The sequence below is a fragment of the Pteronotus mesoamericanus genome, unplaced genomic scaffold (assembly GCF_021234165.1).
Source record: "Pteronotus mesoamericanus isolate MK-2021 breed Mesoamerican mustached bat unplaced genomic scaffold, CSHL_Meso_final contig_202, whole genome shotgun sequence".
Taxonomy (NCBI): domain Eukaryota; kingdom Metazoa; phylum Chordata; class Mammalia; order Chiroptera; family Mormoopidae; genus Pteronotus; species Pteronotus mesoamericanus.
In genome coordinates this window covers 7,786,884-7,805,050 of record NW_026555086.1, presented here as the reverse complement: position 1 = coordinate 7,805,050, position 18,167 = coordinate 7,786,884, and the positions used below count along the sequence as shown (strand labels likewise).

The 18,167-nt window shown below is 45.1% G+C and overlaps 1 protein-coding gene across 1 annotated transcript in view; it reads right to left on the bottom strand.

Moving 5' to 3' along the window:
* NUP93 (nucleoporin 93) overlaps positions 1-18,167 on the bottom strand; it is an 85,942-nt gene that overhangs the window by 30,997 nt on the left and 36,778 nt on the right. The window contains exon 4 of the mRNA XM_054570356.1: positions 2,381-2,443. Coding sequence (XP_054426331.1) covers positions 2,381-2,443 — 63 coding nt within the window. The remainder of the gene's footprint in view (positions 1-2,380; positions 2,444-18,167) is intronic.

Genomic DNA, 18,167 nt, shown 5'->3' with positions numbered 1-18,167 from the left:
AGGACAGTGGTGGGGGGGCGGGGTCTGAAGTGAGGTGGGAGGCAGGGAGTAGTAGGAACAGGAAGGAAAGAAACCCAAGGAAGAGGAAGGGATAACCTGGAAGGGTGGGTGGAGGTCTAACATTAAAGGAAGACAAACCACAGAAAATGACAAAGCAGCAGAGAAACTACTACAAATTCAATTGGAATCTTTCAAGCTATGTGTAGAAATATAGCGCTTTGAACACAGTTAAGAAAGGAAGGCAGGGAGAGAACTGGGCGATGGAACTGAGAGCAGGGGGGGGCACTCAACCCCGTTTTCAGAAAGGGGAGAGGGCAATATGCCTTGACTGCACACCTGCTTATTACTGAGCTGTTGCTGGCTTTTAGAAGCTCTGCATATGTTCCGATAATGTTGTTCTGTTTTTGCTGGGATGCACCAAATGGGAAAAGATAGGACACATTTGTGGTTTTGCAGCTTGTTTTCTTGGCATTTCAGCAGGACATTGGCAAGTTATTCAAATGTGAAATTACCACCAAAATGCCAGGAAGCTGCCCCCCTTTGTTTGAAAATGACTCCCGCTCAGTGGCAATAATCTCCCAGGGTCCGGCCGGGTGGAAGGTCCCCCCGGGCGTGGCTCCCAGTACCGGCACATCTCCCTCACGAACACACATGCACACATTTTGCACTGTGGCATGTCCCTTAAATGTTTTGGCTGGCTGCACGTTTAGTCTCAGCATGGCACAGTGTTCACAGACTGCCAACTCCAGAAGCACGTCCCACAGGGTAAGAGGGCTGACAAGGCTCGATGGCACTCCGACAGTCCTAATTTAATTTCATCCGTCCCTTACAGCAGGAGAATCAAAGCGGGCAGCTCGCTCCAAGTGTGAACAACAAAAAATCTTTTTAAAAAAATATTTTCAATTTTGAATCAAGCGGATTTTTCTATTTCTAGAAATAAGTACCACTGCCAAAAATATAATTTATTAAATTTTAGGAAATTTTACTCTGATAATTAAACATGTCAGTCCTTTGGAACACTTTCTTATAAACAGAGCTGGCAAGCCCCCTGCCGCCCTACCTCACATCAGCCCTACTGAGGATTTCTACCTGCGTGGGACACTTCCATAAAGCACACTGAGAAGCAGCATTTTCTCATCTTATTATTTTTTTATATAAATAACACAGAAATGTACTTCACTTCAGATATGGACCATGTAAGTAAACAGCAAATCAGCGCTCCCTGCTCACCTTTGCAGATGCCCCCGCTGCGGGCAGCCTTGCGCAAGCCCTCCAGCCTCCTGCCGGGGAGAACTGCGTTTTTAGACTCGATTCCACGTGATCACTAACCTTCCCCCTGCCTCCCGAAAAGACTCTGGTGGAAAAATCTCTTTCTCCATAATGGGAAGTTTTGGAAAGGTTTTGATCTTTTAATCCTTGTCACAAACAAATGGCAATAACTCATATGTTAGTAAAATAAGTTATCTTCGAGTATCTTGAGGGAATGCTTGTTGCAAAATATTGCTGCACATACAACAGCTGCTCTGGCTGACTTACCACCCTTTTCAAGGGCCAGTCTAGCTTGTTTCTGTTTCTTCATGAGCTTGTGGAAATTACTAATGTAAAAGGCAGCATAAAGAATGAGATCTTGCCGTATGGAACAACACAGATGGATCGAGAGAGTATTACACTAAGTAAAATAAGTTAGAAACAGAAATACCGTATGATTGCACTTATATGTGGAATCTAAGAAAACAAATAAATAAATAAAACAGAAACAAACTCACAGATACAGAGAACAGGGTACAAACCTCCAGTTATTTTTTAAAAAAAAGTTATAGGGATGTAAGTAGGAAACATAGGGATGTAAAAGGAAACAGTCAATATTACCGTAATAACCTTGTATGGTGACAGAAGGTTACTAGACTTACTGTGGTGATCACATTATAAGGAATATAGATGTTGAATCACTATGTTGTGCACTTGAAACTAATATATGTCAACCACGGCACAGAAAGTCTGCTTGGGTGGTAAAAGGAAAAGAAATTGAGAAAAATTATCAATGATCGTAATTGTCTCTCTGAATTGCCAATTCAGTAGAAAACAAAATACCACTTTTTACTATGAAACCAAAGAACTGTCTGGCCCTTCCACTTGAAGATTAATTTAATAATTAACTGACCAGACCAGTGTTTCAGATGCATTTCAGTCACTAAATTAATACACGTGGAGTTACAAGCACGATGTCTTCCTCAAACACAGCCCCGTAGAACTCCCTCTGGTGAACCCGCTGGCCCAGCCAGAGGGAGGGCTTGGCCACCGATGGACACGCAGAGCCAGCTCCCTGGGCACCACACTGCCCTCGCCAGGCTGCCCAGTCACTCGCAGGCTCGTTCCTTACCCTCTTCCGGGACTCCTCAATGGCAGACAGCAAGGCATTGTCCTTCTCATTCTTCAGGAAGCCCTGGGGAAGGGGGGAGAAATGACACCATGTGGGTTCAGATGGACCTTCAAAACACCAGAAGTGCACTGTAGGAAAAAGTAACCAGAAGGACTCCTCCTACGCTGCCCGCCTTCGCCCTCACAAAACTCTCTCTACTCGAGAATATCGAAGTAGAGGGTGATTACAGATGTTTCCTAGTTCCCTGCATTCTGGGAGCACACAGATGACTGTCAGAAAGTAAAGGCCCCAGGAGGATGAGTGGAAAGTCCCACGTCCTACAAACAGAAAGTGTGAAGTCAGCACTGCCCTCCAGCTCCGAATGGCTCACAGTCTATAGATGCAGCTTTGGCATCGCAGCTGGGCACGGTGCCCCTAATCGGCCCTTAGTCTTTATTTCTCTGCTGCTTTCAATGAATTCTTCAATTTCTTCCCAGCCCTGAGGAAGCCACTGCCATCCACTTGTCTGGATATTTTTCTCCTGTTTGTCAATGGCTGGGATACCCTAGAAATCATTTCTTTACACATTGCTTCTGGGGTTTTGCCACATGTATACCCTATGCCTGGCCTGATGATGTTGCTACTTGTTTAACACAGATGCGGCGAGGGGGACACAGTCCACAGTCTGGTCCAACATGCACAGGGTTAAATACCTGTAAAATGCAACTAGACAACACCACAATGCTAGACCTAATTTCAAACAGTGGTGCCTTCATTTACTAATGGCATGATTTTAGCCAAGTCACTCAAACTCTCCAAACCTTAGTTTACTCATATGCAAAATGAATATTAAGTGAGATAATGCAATGAAGTGCTTGGCCCAACATTCAATACACGTAGCTCTATTATCAGAATCAATAAGATTCAGATCTGTTTGTGACATTAAAGAAAGAGATGTCCAGGGTGATCTCCTTGTTGCTACTCATTGGGCTCGTTGCTCAAGCCGAGGTCTTGGGGAGGAGAAGGGGGTCGCTGTCCCGACGGCCCGCCACAGCTGCAGACAGAGTGGGCGTCGGCCCCTGTGCCCTAACTCCCTGCCCGTCACACACGGGTGATGCTTCTTTGCCACAGCTGGGGCATAGGGGCCAAGTAGGAACGAGGAAGATGATCTGCCAACTGATAGGTAAAGATCAAAGTCTTTGTCGAAACATGAAAGAACTCAAGCTGCCCTCTATGTTAGATGCACCTATACTCTGTAATGCAAGGTAAGCGGGCCAAGCACACTACTGTTGCATTTGTCCAAAATGACCTGCTTTCTCGTAATCATGTTCTTGTTCTTCTTTCTTTTATAGAGACTCTTTGGGGGAAAATAATCCGAAGCAGAATTAGGCTACAGCTTTTTAAATGACATGCTGAATTCAAAAACACTATTTATTGAAAACTTACTGTCATGGTTAAGTAATTCATTTTTGATCACTTATTATATTTTAACAACTGTAAATCTGAGTATATTTTTGTTCAAACAGTCCCAGCTATGAGGCTGTTGGTTCTTAAGAAATAACAGGAGGGGGGTCGGATAAGATTGGGGGTATAAATTTAAATAAAATATTACTAATCTGCAAAGACCCCCGATCTCATATGTGCTGGCCCACGATTTCCCCACACTCGCGGCCACACCCCAGCGCGGGCAGGGCATGGGAGAGGAGGGGAGTGGCAGCGGCCCAGGAGACAGGCCCCCCAGGGCAGCCGCGGAGGCAGCTCCCAGGCAGCTCTGTGGGCGAGACCACTCCAATGCCTGTAGCTTGGGGTTCGGGGGAGAGGCACTGGTCACTGCCCACTATCGCAGGGCCCCAGTAAACCAGAGCCCACAAAGCTAGGGCCCCCTGTGCCCGTGGAGTGTGGCAGCTTGTTACCACACGCCCGCTTCCGGCCATGGCAGGGGAGCCAGACACGAAGCAATGGGAAGGATTTTAATGGACTTTATTTATACCCTTCACACAATTACGTGAAGTCACCAAACCCTTACTATGAATTTCTTTCTTGACTGGTCTTCAACGGCTAAAGCTGGAGGCTTTAGTGTCACAGTTCATGAACAAAGCTATGGAACTATCGCCACTAAAGGCTGGCCCCGCTCAAAGAGCAGGCACAGATTGCGCTTTGCTGCGCTTTTTCATGAAGCCAATGTCACGCTGAGGGAGGGCGCCAGGACGGTGGTAGCCACTACCTGGCAAGGCCTGGTTTTATTTTTGTCTTTTTGGATGGGGTGGGAGGGGCTCTGCCAAGTTCCCCACCCCCTCGCTGGGCTTCCTTTGCTCTTCCCAATCAATGATCAGCCCATCCCACTTTTCTGACTATACCCTGGTCTCCATATAAAACACACACACACACACACACACACACACACACACACACACACACTATACAAATGCAAAGCAATAATCAGATACATTTGTTTAAAAGTAACATACTTCTGTAAGAACCATAATTCTAAAAATTGTCTAAGAAATGAAGTTCGAAATGGTGGTTAAGAAAGAAAAAGAAGAAAAAAGATATTGCTTTGGGGCAGATTATTTTCTTAAGGTCATTGCCATTATACACAATTGGGTTTCCTCTAACACACAAACGGAGCCCTCAGACTATATAGGGTTTGAATTTTAATTTTTCATCCTTCATTCCCTTCTAAAATGAAATGCCAAAATAGGCTATAAGTCACATTTTATTTTTAAAAACAACATATTGGTGACCTATCTTTTGAAAAGAATCTTAAAAATAATAATTTATACAGTCAGAATAGTGGTGGACCTGTGTGCCATCTAGTGGCAGTTTCTTTTCAAGGACACACAAGAAAAAATAACAAATTAAAAAACTTAAAAAGTTTGGCAAAAAAATCCCTGTCCCAGCCCAGGTCTCCCACAGACCCCTTCCTCGACTTCCCTTTCCCGCGTTTCCTTTCCTCCCAGTACTCCTGCGAGACTCTTCTCATCTCGCCCAGAGAAAGACCTTCGGCGCTTACCGGTAAGCGGGTTTCTGGGCAGGCAAGCTGGGCACGCCCGGAGGTGCCTTCTCTTGGGGGGGCAGGGGGGAGGGCTTGGTCACAGAGAAGACCCAGAGCCCCCCTCCCACTCAGAGATGCTGGCGGTCTGACTGCGACCCTCAGCTCCCCATCGCTAACGTCCCCTCTTCTTGCCCACAAGCACGTTTTAATTGCTCGTAGGCGCCCATCCCTTGCACTGCTGACCTGCTCAGTAAAAGACATTCCCTGACCATCGGCAGGCCTGTGAGGTGAGGTGACTGCTCCTTCCTGCTAGAGTCCTGGAAAGCGACCCTCTTCCAACGGGCTCCGTGGGTGGGTCTTGGTTCAAGCTTTCTCTCACGTACAACAGCTCCCACACAGGGAGCAATTACGGGCCGGACACCGATCTAAGCAATTCAAAGACATGACTGCTAACCTTCTAACAATACAAAACAGCAGGCAGGATCGCCCCTGCTCCCCACCATCTACTCCACCCGTCTTACAGGGAAGAAACAGAGCTCCCCATTTAGCTACCTTGATCAAGGGCTCCCACCAGGAAGAGGCAGAGGCAGAGTCCACACGCAGTTCTCAGGAGACACATGGCCTCTGAGAACTTGGGAGACAGCAAACTTCTAAATCAAGGAAACGAAGGAAAACTTCTTCTCTCTAAAAGGATGAAGGCCAGGAGGGGAGTAAAATACCCTTAAATTTGTTGTCTTCATCAGTTATTAGCTCCCCTTCACAGACGATGAAGCTGAAGGCTCAGAATACTAATCCCTCAACCAGCAGGATCATGGCCGACACACACAGACATGGTGGTCACATGCACCTGGTCCCAGTCCTCACTGTTCACCCAGTTCTGGGCTGCCTCTCAGTACTGCTTCAAAGTGTGCTCTCAATAGAGGTCCGTGCTGGACGTGTCAAGGCGAACACTTTGTAAGTTATATAAATGTCTAACCACTATGTTGTACACCTGAAGCTAATATAATATTGTATGTCAACTGTAATTGAAAATTTTAAACATTTTTAATTTAAAAAAATAGGTTAAGCATTTAAAAAGATGTATGAGATGGTTTCCAAGGCTTCTACCAACTCTCAAATGTTGAGGTTGCCTATTAAGATCAACTGGTTTGTAAGCTGCAAAGCTGAGACCTAGAATCCAAATTTTCTAACCCCTTTTCAAAGTGGAATAAACAGCTATGTTATGCTTGCATATTTATTCCTTTCTGCCCCCTACTTCACACAGCAGGGGAAGAATGAGACAATAAATGTCAAATTGTTGGCATTGCTTTAGAATGGTTTTTCAAAATATGGGTCATGAACTCAACCAGCAATTTTTTTTTAATGAAATACAGTACAACAGAGATATTTGGTTTGGGTAGACACTGTTTTGTGGAACTTTTCTTTCAATTATGTATATTTATGTGTGTGAATAGAGTGGGTCAGGGTGTAAAATGTATTTCTTACTATGGGTCACAGACAAGAAAGCCGGAAACAACTGCTCTAAATGCCAACTCTGGAGCATTCCAAATATTAGTATTCACCGCTATGGGACAACGAACACCGTGCACCTGCCCCAGCAACATCTTCAGTCACGTGTTCCACCCTGAACGGAGGCAGGAGGCTGCCTTGCAATGCACTCTGGCAGAGAACAACCCAGAATGTAGCCAGAAGGGGGAGCCCACTCGGCTATCATGTGTGAGGTCAAATCTCAGGAGCCTGGCGCCACACTGGCTTTTACATGGCTCAGGTTAAGGAAGATGGGCCTAAAACTACACAATATTTAATCACCTTGCAGACTCTGGGTTTCAAAATCCAAGTGGCAACTAACTCCTACTGTAGAAAAAAAGAATAAGCAAAAGGATGTTTGTTTTTGCAAACTGGCCAAATTCTCTTAGCTTATTTGCTTTCTAAAAGTGAAAACTGTAAGAAATAAGGGTCTCTGTGAGAAAAATTTCAGCAAACGCTTTAGCGGGGAAAGTACCAGAGCAGAAACAGAGCTGACCCCGGAGCCTTCCTGCCCACAACAACCAAGCGAGCTGTCAGGCTGGAATTGAACATAACATAAACGGAATTGAAGAACAGACTGCCTGACCATTAAAAAATAAAATAATTAGTCTAAGGCGGCCCCACAAAGCAAAAGCCATAGTTTTCATGGCCCTCAAAACACAGAAGGCCACTCCATGCCTCTTCCTCTTCCACAGGCCGCCTGGCAAGCCGCCCTGTCAAAACTGCGAGGGAGGCATCACAGCAGGTGTCTGACACAAGACGAAACACGTGCTGGGTGCAATAGGAACCTTGCATCCTTTCTCATTTAATACATACGCTATATACAAAATAGGAAACCTGTACCCAACATTCCAAATCAAAATAATGTTAACAAATGAAAGCAATGACAGTAGAAAATGCTCATTGTGGTTGAAAATAACCTTACAAAGATACATGCAATAGCTAGGAAGGCAATGGAAATGGAACGAAACATAAGCAGATCAAAAAATAAACTTAGAAAACAGGATAATGGAGAGGGTCTGCTCTGCCATGAAACTAGAATTCCAGTAAGCACTGCGAGTATTCGTTAGGGGCGTGGGGAACATCTCATTTCCGTAAAGACAAGAGTGAGAGTTAGGCCCATTATTTTGCATCAGCTCCTTCAGAGGAAAATATCTACTCCCTTAACCTCTCCCAACCCTTCTTCCCAATTTCTGAATGAATGGCCTCTTCTGCAGCCTTCTCTTGGGTGCAATTTTTACAAAAGTACAACTGCTACTTAAGGAGTAAGTGAAGAAGGCAACAGCAAGATACTGTTTTCAAATGAACACACAGAAACCCTGCCAGTGCTCGGGGCCCGGGGCCCATCGGATGGTGTGGACACTTCTCATTAGCTTCCTCTGCGGCGCCTACAGAGAGCACCTCAAGGAATTTCTCACATGCATGAGATGTTCTTTATTGATAAAACTCAAATGATGAAGACAGAAATTTTAAAATTGGGGCATTTTCAGGATTTGGGAAACTTTCATATTGTTTATAGCACATTCGGTAATTTTCTTAGACCAACACTTAATGTCATAAAAGAAGAACACATAAGAATTCCACTTAAAAGGCCCCCAAGAGACTAAATCTCCTTTTGTAAGGAATATAGACTGAAGAGCAAATCGAGGACTTATTCTCCAACTTAAATATTTAAAGTCTCACTGCTTGTTTTCTGCAAACATTTTAATATTTTAAATTTGTTCACAGAGTGCATTAAAAAATCTATCTATAACTTCAAAAACTACCCCCGCAGAAAGCAGCGCTAAGCTGGCAGAGCTGACACCGCCAACTGTAACCCACTTTCAATGCTGCTGTATGACTTCCCACTGTGCGTTTATGCAACAGCCGAACTGCTCGTGTGCAGCAGGTGGCAGCAGACCCTGCGAGAGTGGCTGCGGGCCCACCACTGCCAGCTCCGCACATCCACCCGCCTGCAGGCAGCTCTGCAGCCACAGGTGGCAGATCTTGGCTCTGTAACACGGCGCCGTGTGGGCACCAGGCCATCTGTCATTGCCAGGCTGCAGGGCCCAATTCTGTACATGGTTTCTACTACTGGGTTAAACACAGGGTCACACAATTAGGTGATGGATTTGGGTCCATTAAGGCAAAACAAATCACTTGCTCCCATAACTCAAACTGGTTTATAGGATGGTCTACAAAGTCTCACAGATTGAAGGGAACTCGAAGTGCACAAGAAGATTCTGCATCCAACAATGTACAGCTCCAAGAGACGCCTCCTCCGGGACCTGCTGAGGGCCTGCCGGGCAGCGTGCTGACCCAAGTGTCCTGGCTCGCCCCGTCTCTTCAAGGGCGTGGCTACGCAGCTGACACAATGCCTCTCCCCTGTGCCCTCTGGAAAAGCCGCTGGCCTTTGAGAGAGTCATCCATGTAAGTCCATCTGACTGCCTTTTGTGGACCCTTCCCTATTATCCTCCCCATCCCATCAAAAGTAGGGAGGGAGGGAGGGATCCTATAACAAAAAACCCAACTTGCAAGATTTTCAGCATTAGTTAAAGAAAGAATAAAAGAGGAAGAACCCCCCATGACCGAGAAGGGAATGTCACCTCTGAGAATGGGAACATGCCCTTCCTGCGGCGCACAGGAGGGGGTGCGGGGTGGGCGGCACACCTCCCTTGTCGACACCGCGTGGGCATGTAACTATACTAGATGCCTCTTCCTATTCTACACCAAGGCACTAGGCCAGGGCTGCCGAGCACACCAGGCAGCTGCCCTTGGAAAGTAAGGCCAAGGGCTGCCACCCTGCGAGTGCCATTTAGAGTGTCTTGTGCTACTGCTGCAAAGCCAGTTCTGTCCCTTCTAGGGGGCCCAGGGCATTCCTGTTATCTGCTACCTATCTCTGGCCCTCCAGGAAGGAAAAGTCACAGCAATCTATTCAGCGCAGTCACTGGGAGACTCCATGTAGAGGGGGAGCGAGTAGTCTGAGGGCATAATAGAAATGAGTAAAATAATAAATGATGGCCATTTGGGCGCTACTGGGAAAAAACGCTTTTCAGCTGAACTCCCTCTCCTCCCAAACCCAAGAAGTCCTGAAATAACCCTTCAGGGTTGTGTAAGCAGCTCTCCCCTGCTGCTCCCCAGGTCTGCGGAGAGGATGTGACTTGCTCAGTGCGGGTAACCTTACCACTTCTGGGAGCCGTGAGCCACGGCCTGCCCCCTCGTGGGGCGCCGGGATGCAGCAGGGTGCGCCTCGCAGCAGGGGTCGGGCCTGGGCTGGCCATCCCCTCCCTCGACTCCTAGAGCCGGGGTGCGGGGCCAGGAACACTAGAAGCCAAGTCAGGGAGAAGGGGGCAGCCAGCCAACTGCTCTCAGCCTGCTGAGGTGGCCCCGTGGGGGCAAGCGAGGACGCCGACTCTGAGCATTTCCTCTCCTCCCCGCGACCCCTCACCCCGATCAGCACACTTGCCAGGGTTAACCTCTGGGGGCACAAGAACAGGGAAGATTCTAAAGAGAAAACTTTCCCATCTAGCTGTGCAAATGGAATACAGCAGTGAGCCAAAGTACGATCGGCTCCAAAAAGCAGCAGCAGAATCGTCTCCTCACCCAAAGGTAGGAGAGGATCTAAAAAATGTTAATCCCACAGCCACTCTCAGGTGATGGAAAGATAAGATAAGGAGGATACATTAAGGGGCAATAAAAAATGCTTTAATATCTCTGTGGGGAACTGATGTCCATCTTGGAGATGAATTAGTCCACATTCAAAGAACTCTGGGTACTAAAACCACACTGCAATACATACATACATACATACATGTGTGTGTGTGTGTGTGTGTAAAGAAAATGCATCAGTAATGGCCTTTACCGTGGCCAAACATCCCCTCCCGCTGTCCCCAACCCACTCTAAAACAACTCATTAAAACAACCTGTTATTTTTTTTAAAATGCACCAACCCAGAGATCCCCTGCTTTGTCGGTCCTACTGCCCTTTCCTTTAGGAAAGGGGAAACAAAGGCAGGACCGGGGGCGGCCCCCACCAAGAAGGACAGGGCGCAGGGGGTGTGTCTCCGAGCCCAGCAGGTGGGAGCTGGGCGGCTTCCTACAGAGCCCAAGACGAAGCCTCGAGTGCTATTTAGCAAGCAGCACAAGGAGTGCTATTCGGTTGGGGAACCGCGTGGCGTATTAATTCCCTGATGGCGCCTGGTGTCCGTCAGGTACACCGCCGTCGAAATCGCAGCTCCTCCCGCTGTGCGGCACAGCTTATGCTGATGGGAGGGAAGTGCGGATCTTCATGGCTGTCACAGGAGCAGGCACTTCGGTTTTCCTGCAGTTTCTTCTAGTTCAGAATTTTTTTTTTTTAAATTAAAAATGTATCTATCTGGAGACCAGTAGAGCAAACTAGAGACCTCTTCTATAACTTCCCATTGTCTCACATGGAACTTGCCGTGGTTCTCCTCTGCTAACAGTGGCTGGGTTTCATCCTCTCTCTAAACCTTAACTGGGTTTGGAAACGCTCCGACTTCTCCCTCTCAGAGCTGACTTCGCCCTGTCGCCCTGCAGAACGCTCCACTCACCACCGTCCCCCTGGCACCGGAAATGCAAATTCCCTGCTTCGCTGGAGTGACAAGTACACGTAACAGGAGAAAAGGGGGCAAGACCATGTCTTCAAATAGAAATTGCCTGAAACTGGCAGGGAGCTAGGACCTTTCACCCAGGCCATGCGGGACCCTCGCACCGAGCGCTAAAGGACACGTCAGAACGCCCAGCTCCATCCCAGCTCAGAGCAGGTGGGCGTGTGGCCCGCCCCATCCCAGGAGGTCTCGCCCTTCATGCCCAGCCAATGCAATGGGCCTGTTTCTTGAACCACAAAATATAATAAACTTTGTTGTTCAAGGCTGCTGACATATTTTATATATGGAATAACCAAAGCCCACAGAGAACGAGAATGAAAATCAGAATCAAACATGAAAAACCCTTCATAGGAATGCTAGCTTCATCTTGCCATAAAGGAGAAGCATACTGCCTCCTGTTTTCTGAATATCCCTCTTATACTGGAAGGAGCAAGTTTCTACATTTAAAAAAGAAAAAAGGAAGCACAAAGCAAGGAATTTCAGAAGTGTTGATATAAAATATCTACTTAAAATTTTACTTTATCCATATTTGTCAACAATTTCTTAAAAGCATCCATTGGAAGCTATCTTGCTGTAAATGCTAATTAAGTCTTTACTTTAGGGAAATTTCTATCTTCTAATGAAATAAAAAGTAACTGTAAATTGGCAAGACCGGGACATGAGTCACGTGCAGTCACCTCTTGTCACAGAGCTCCTGGTGCCGCCATTTGCCTCCCCCGCACTGCCATCTTAGTGCCGCGGGCGCGGCCTCTCGGCTGGCCCGCACGCCTGCTTATCTGCACTGTGCCACTCACTGCCAGAGCACTCAAAGATTTAACAGAAACGGTTGTTTTTGGTTTTTGGTGGGGTTTTTTTTTTTTTTTTTGGTAGCAAAAAGAACCAGCCCCTGGCTCTTCACTACCAGCCAGGCTAAAATTTCGTGAGCAAACCGAAGAGCTTCCCGACTGAAGAAATTTGGGAATCCCCGACAAGTACCAGAAAGGAAGCCTCTTCCCAGGAGCCAAGCATGAGTAGCCCAGGGTGGAGGCCAGGAAAATGAGAGGCGACCGGGCCTCTGCTGTCTCCCGAGTACCTGCTATACAGCGTACGTAAAGCCAGGGAAAGAAAAGAAGGCCGGAGTCTTCAACCAAGTTCTAGTTTAAAAATTTCAAAGGAAGGCTGACACCGACCATGCCATCCAACCAAGCGGGTCGTGCACGCAGATCTGCCGGTAAAATGGGCTCTCATTTGCTGCCTTAACACTCTTTTATTGCCAAGTGCAAGCCTTATAAAAATTGAAGGAAAAAGACTCCCTTTGCATATATGTAAAGAAGTAATATAGTAAATGTCCCACTTGGGATTAAAAAAATTATATTGAGATCTAGGCTTTTCTGCTGCAAGTATGAATAAGATTTCTGCAAGCTTTATGGAATCTTCGCAGGATCTTAAATAGGGCTTAGGACATCTCAGCCTTCCTATTTCAATGAAAAGACTGATGTGAAAATCCTTGTCTCCTCTAGTTTCAAAAACATCTATTAATTAAACAAACAGCACTCAGGGAACAGGGTGAAGAACAGCTAGTGCAACCAGACCTGTGAGCACAGCTGGCTTTATAAATTTGATACCAAGTTAAAAGGATTCTCCCACACCTTCTGTGAAGATTCAACTCCTGGAACGGCTACAAAAGCAAATTCTTCATGGTACAGTTTACTTACTATATATACTTACTATAAATTCTTCAGGGATAAGTGCTTCCAAAAAGATAAATACACAAATCAAAATTAAAATTCACTTGTTTCCTCTCAGTAATAGCATAAAAGAACAAAGGAATTAGTCAAATCAAATCCAATTAATTTTAAGAATCAAGATTTCTAAGCTTACAATCACAAATAAGAGTTTTCCACAAGTAGCTTATAAGTCACAACTATTAATTAAACAGAAGGCACTAAAAATTATCCTCATTAATGAAAGTCACAATCTACTGATCTTTTAGGGCAAAATCTTTTTGTTAAAACATTTTTCTTCTCCATTTTCATCAGCTATTACAGATCATGGGAGTGTTTTCTTAAAAAACCTAAAATCCAGCAATTTTCTTTAGGCATGGAAAATAAACTGTAAAAGACAGTGAGAAGAAGCCTGAATTCTTTTAAATAAACCATATTTAGACTTCTTTTTTCTCTCCAGTGTCATTTTCATCTTTGACTAGTAATAAATTCATACCTCTCAATAACTTAAATTACCAATGAATAATTAAAAAGCATGTGTTAAAATCATTCATAAAACCTGTACTTCAAGTATATACATCCCACTTGGTTTCTAACACATACATTAAAAAGAACACATCCAAGAACCTCTGTGCTACACCTTTAACATCTGCGGCATTCATTTTGACGTCTTTTTTGCCCATTCAACCAAAGACAAATTTCCAACCTCTCACTGCTCTATGAGTATGAGAAATACTTACTGTAGACAAAAGGATTCCATTTTCTTTCTGGGAACGTTCTCCACCCTCCTAGAGAACTCTTCTCCGCAGTGTGCAAATTCATTTCTGAGTTTTACAGCAACAAAGCTCTCGGGGCACAGACCCTCCTGTAAATGACACGGCCCTGCAGCTGCCTTCAGAGCTCGGTTCACCTCAACCATGATACAGCTAATTGTTAAAAATGGTGGCTCCGACGGTCTCCATACATTAAATTAAGGAGCTGTGATGAAGGCGCTGGCACCCACCCACTTCAGACAAAGGAAAATAATTTGCAACTGTACCAGGCACGGGTAATTGAGTCATCTCCCACACAGGGTCAGTGTTAGAGGTTTCCTCCATCTTTACAAAATGCAAACCACAGCTCATTGTCTCATCTCAGAAATCAATTCTTTGCAAGGCTGCCCTGGGTCAGAGTTTTAAAGCCAGCCTAGTCCTGGGCAAATCCAGACCTCCAGTGCGCGGGGGTGCGGCATCTCACAGCCCCTCTCCCTTCCTTGAGCAGCCCTGCCCCCTCCCCACTGGACAGCTCCCCAAGTCTCCCTATTGTTAAGAGTACAGAAAGTCCCACACCTTCAGAAAGGGGTGACATCCCCCACCAGGTGAGCAATTTCCAAGTCCACACTGCGGAAAGAAGTCCAGACCCAAAGCCCAGACCCTACAGGTCCCCCGATACAAATACATTCCTCAAGATAAAGAGCTGTACACATCATTGTCTTTTTTGTTGTTATTACGGGAAGACAACAAGAAGCTGCCTTTTACTGCTGAATTTAAAAAAGCATTTGATCTCCCATATTACTTAAGGCACTGAAAGTGTTACAGGTAACACTGACAATTTTATTGCCCTCCAGACAATGCTTGCATGACTTAGAAAGTTTTCATTTCACTTACACAATCGCATTCTCTACACCAAAAATTTGAAATATACTTAAAGGACCTACTGCATACTCTTTTGAGGATGAATTTTAAAAAGGTAACTTTAAGAATCATGTCTTTGGTGTCACTATTTAGTTCTTTCATGTAAAGCTTTATGCTAAAGCATTTCCTGGGAGATAATTCCTAATGCTTCTAACAGCACTTTTTCCCTGTAACAAAATACAAATGACTGAATTCCTTGGTAAGGTATCCTACACACACACACACACACACACACACACACACGGACACACACACACACACACACACACACACACACACGGAGTCATCTACAATCCCAAAGAACCGTCTGGTTTTAGAAAAGAAAAGAAACTCTACTTCAATATTTTACGTTAATAAGAACTGCACTTCACATGCATCTTAAAAAAATCCTATGGACTAAAGAAAGTCCATACTACTTACTGCTTGAAGATGAAGTCTGCAAAAATCCTAAATAACCATTTCAATCTTTAAGCAAATACCCCTCTGCCCCACCCAACAGATTCTTTAAAAAAAGAAAATTATTAGAATTACAAGGCACAAATCTGAACAATTCTCAGGAGAATCAAGTACTTTTTCTATCACATGAGTTAATGCCTCTGCATTTACCTCAACGTTCTGAACAAGCCAAGACCTCGTCTCTCAAAGGTAACAGCACAACACGCTGTCGCTCCGTGTACCCGGCGCATTCGTCTTCATGTCTTTACAAAACACAAGCACAGGCAGTCCTACCTGCAGCTCTCACATGTCAGGAGTCCCAGCCCGGCGGGTGCTGCCGGTAACTGCCGCCCTTCTAACCCTTCCATGTGGGGTGAGCTCCGCTAGAACCAGTGCGCAAGTCTTTCCCACTCCAAACGGCCAGAGTGGGTGGGGTAGATGGAAGGGGCAGGAGGAGAGAAGGAGAGAGGAGTCAGGGGAGAGAGAGAGAGAGAGAGAGAGAGAGGAAAAAGGAAAAGAGAACACCCTGCAAGTGCTGATGTGACAGAAGCACTGAAGAGCCCAATGAGACAATGAGACCGCAGGGCCCCTTAAAAAGGGTGCCTCGCAGCCCCCCGGGCACGGCATCACCACCCCTGCTGCTCTGCACAAATTCCGAAGTCGGGCATCAGTTTGAAAGCACAAACTGATGGGAGTAACAGTTTATAGGTTACAGAAGGGTATTTTATTGTTAACGGACCGTACCAAGTTAAGATTTAAGAGGGGGAGAGACAACATGCAGGCAAGGAATGCTATGATACTTTCCCCCCGACCCCAGCCACTGCAATTACTCTGATGTGAATTTTTGATGACTTCCGACATCTTGCATGATTAAAAATCGCTTCAGCTGTCACGTTTGCTTAATGTGAAAAATGCATTTGCTGCATTGTGATGCAGTTTTGCAGCCACAGATTGTAACCCCAGTTGTGAAGCTGGTCCCTTAACTGAGCAGCAAAAATTTGCACATGCCATGATGTTAAAATAAATGGTAGTTAAAGGATTTCATACAGCAGCAGACAGATTCTGCCATTTTAGCCTACAGAATGTGTAGCTCCAACACACAAGCATCTCAGATGACTGCACCCTCGTCAACTGCACTGGCCTTCGCACAGACGGCAAATTCACCATCTTAAATGTCTGGCCTCTCAGCAGTTAAAAGATTTTGATACTGTTTAAATAGCTGTTCACATTAATTACAGCTTTGAACAGAACCGAGGTTATTTGCATCTCAGGAACAGACAGCCAATGAAGCTGTCGGTGACACAGGAGAATGCAGACCTTTTATTAACATATGCTCAGCTCAACTGTCACTTCTTCGTACAACATTTAGGGGAAAATATATGATGTGTGAGTAATGAATATTCCCACTCTACCATAATGGTTTTTAAAAGTGTTCCTCAGAAAGAGACTTTCCCCTCCATGTTTTAATGTATAACCTGAAAATTAAAGACTATGTTAAAATACTAACATGTTTTTCATTATCGCTAAAGAAATTCAATGCAGCAAACAACTATGCCATTACAGGGAAGCCTGTGAAGAAGCAAAGATGAAATCTCACTAAGAAGCGGCACCAGATGATTAAAGTCAGGCCGGGCAGGTAGTGGACTGTCATTATGGTGCAGACTGCAAGAGAAAAATCAAGACAAAGACTCTTTCATCTTCAAAAACAAACTCCACAAACCCTATGATTGCAATGTGCTGGGTGCAAAACCAACACCTGTACTGCAGAACCCAAAGAACACACGATATTTGCCAATTTCAAAAAAAAAAAAAAAAAAATCTACACAAATATTACCTTGGCTACTCAGCATCTAGAATTTGGCTACTTAAGTTTCTTATTTGTCTAGAATCATCACCTTGGTATTTAAAGAAGCAGAACAAGTTAGATTTTATTGCTCTAAAAGAAAAACAACTATTTAATTTATCTTACAACAGAACTTTTGCCAATTACATGCTCAGAGTTGAGATGTTTCAGACATTTCTGCCTTATAAAAAGAGAGAAAACTGTACGAAAGAAAATGAACACAGAACACATTGGTGTCTGAACAGTGATTAACAATGAAAGAACTTATGTTACTAACAGAGAAGTCAGCTCATGACTTCCTCTGTTTTATTCACTGTGACAGCACCAAATGCGTAAGTTGGGGGTGCATGTGAACAAACGCTGTAATGGCTTTCTCTCTTCCCCTATAACTTTAATGGCACCAACAGTGCTATTCGATGCCATAGCAGATGTCACAGTAGTTGCAGAGAACATTCAACAATTCAAGCTTTTTTTGTTCCAGACCCAATAGAAGGTACCACTAGCAGCTCAGAAGCCATGCGAGAAGGAGGGAGAAACCGTGGGTCGAGAGCAGCTTTGAAATTAACCAGGCTCGGCTTATGCTCCAATTACTGAACAAAAGACAATCCTGGGGGACCTCTCTCTAAACCAGTCCGAGAAACAAACTCTTTTGTTTGGGATCAAATAAAGACTGCATTGGAGCATAGTGGCTATGCAGCAATGAGACTCTCCCTGGGGAAGGAAGGGGCAAGAGAAAAAAGAACCCCAGAACTGCAGTGTGTTTACAGTCAAACCACAGCACCAATGGTTAAAACCATCCTCTGGGGGAACCTTGTGAAGTTCACAACAGGTGAATGAGAAAACCCCCCTTAATTGCTAAGAAACAAAACAAAAAATATCTCATTGAGTCACTCACTATTAAGACATTTATCTTCGTCAGTACAGCCAACAAATAAATTGAGAGGCTATTTATGCCAGAATGAACTGTAAAGCAGCTCAGACCCCATCTTCCCGCAGTCTACGAGTAACCGGAGGAAACCAGATTCT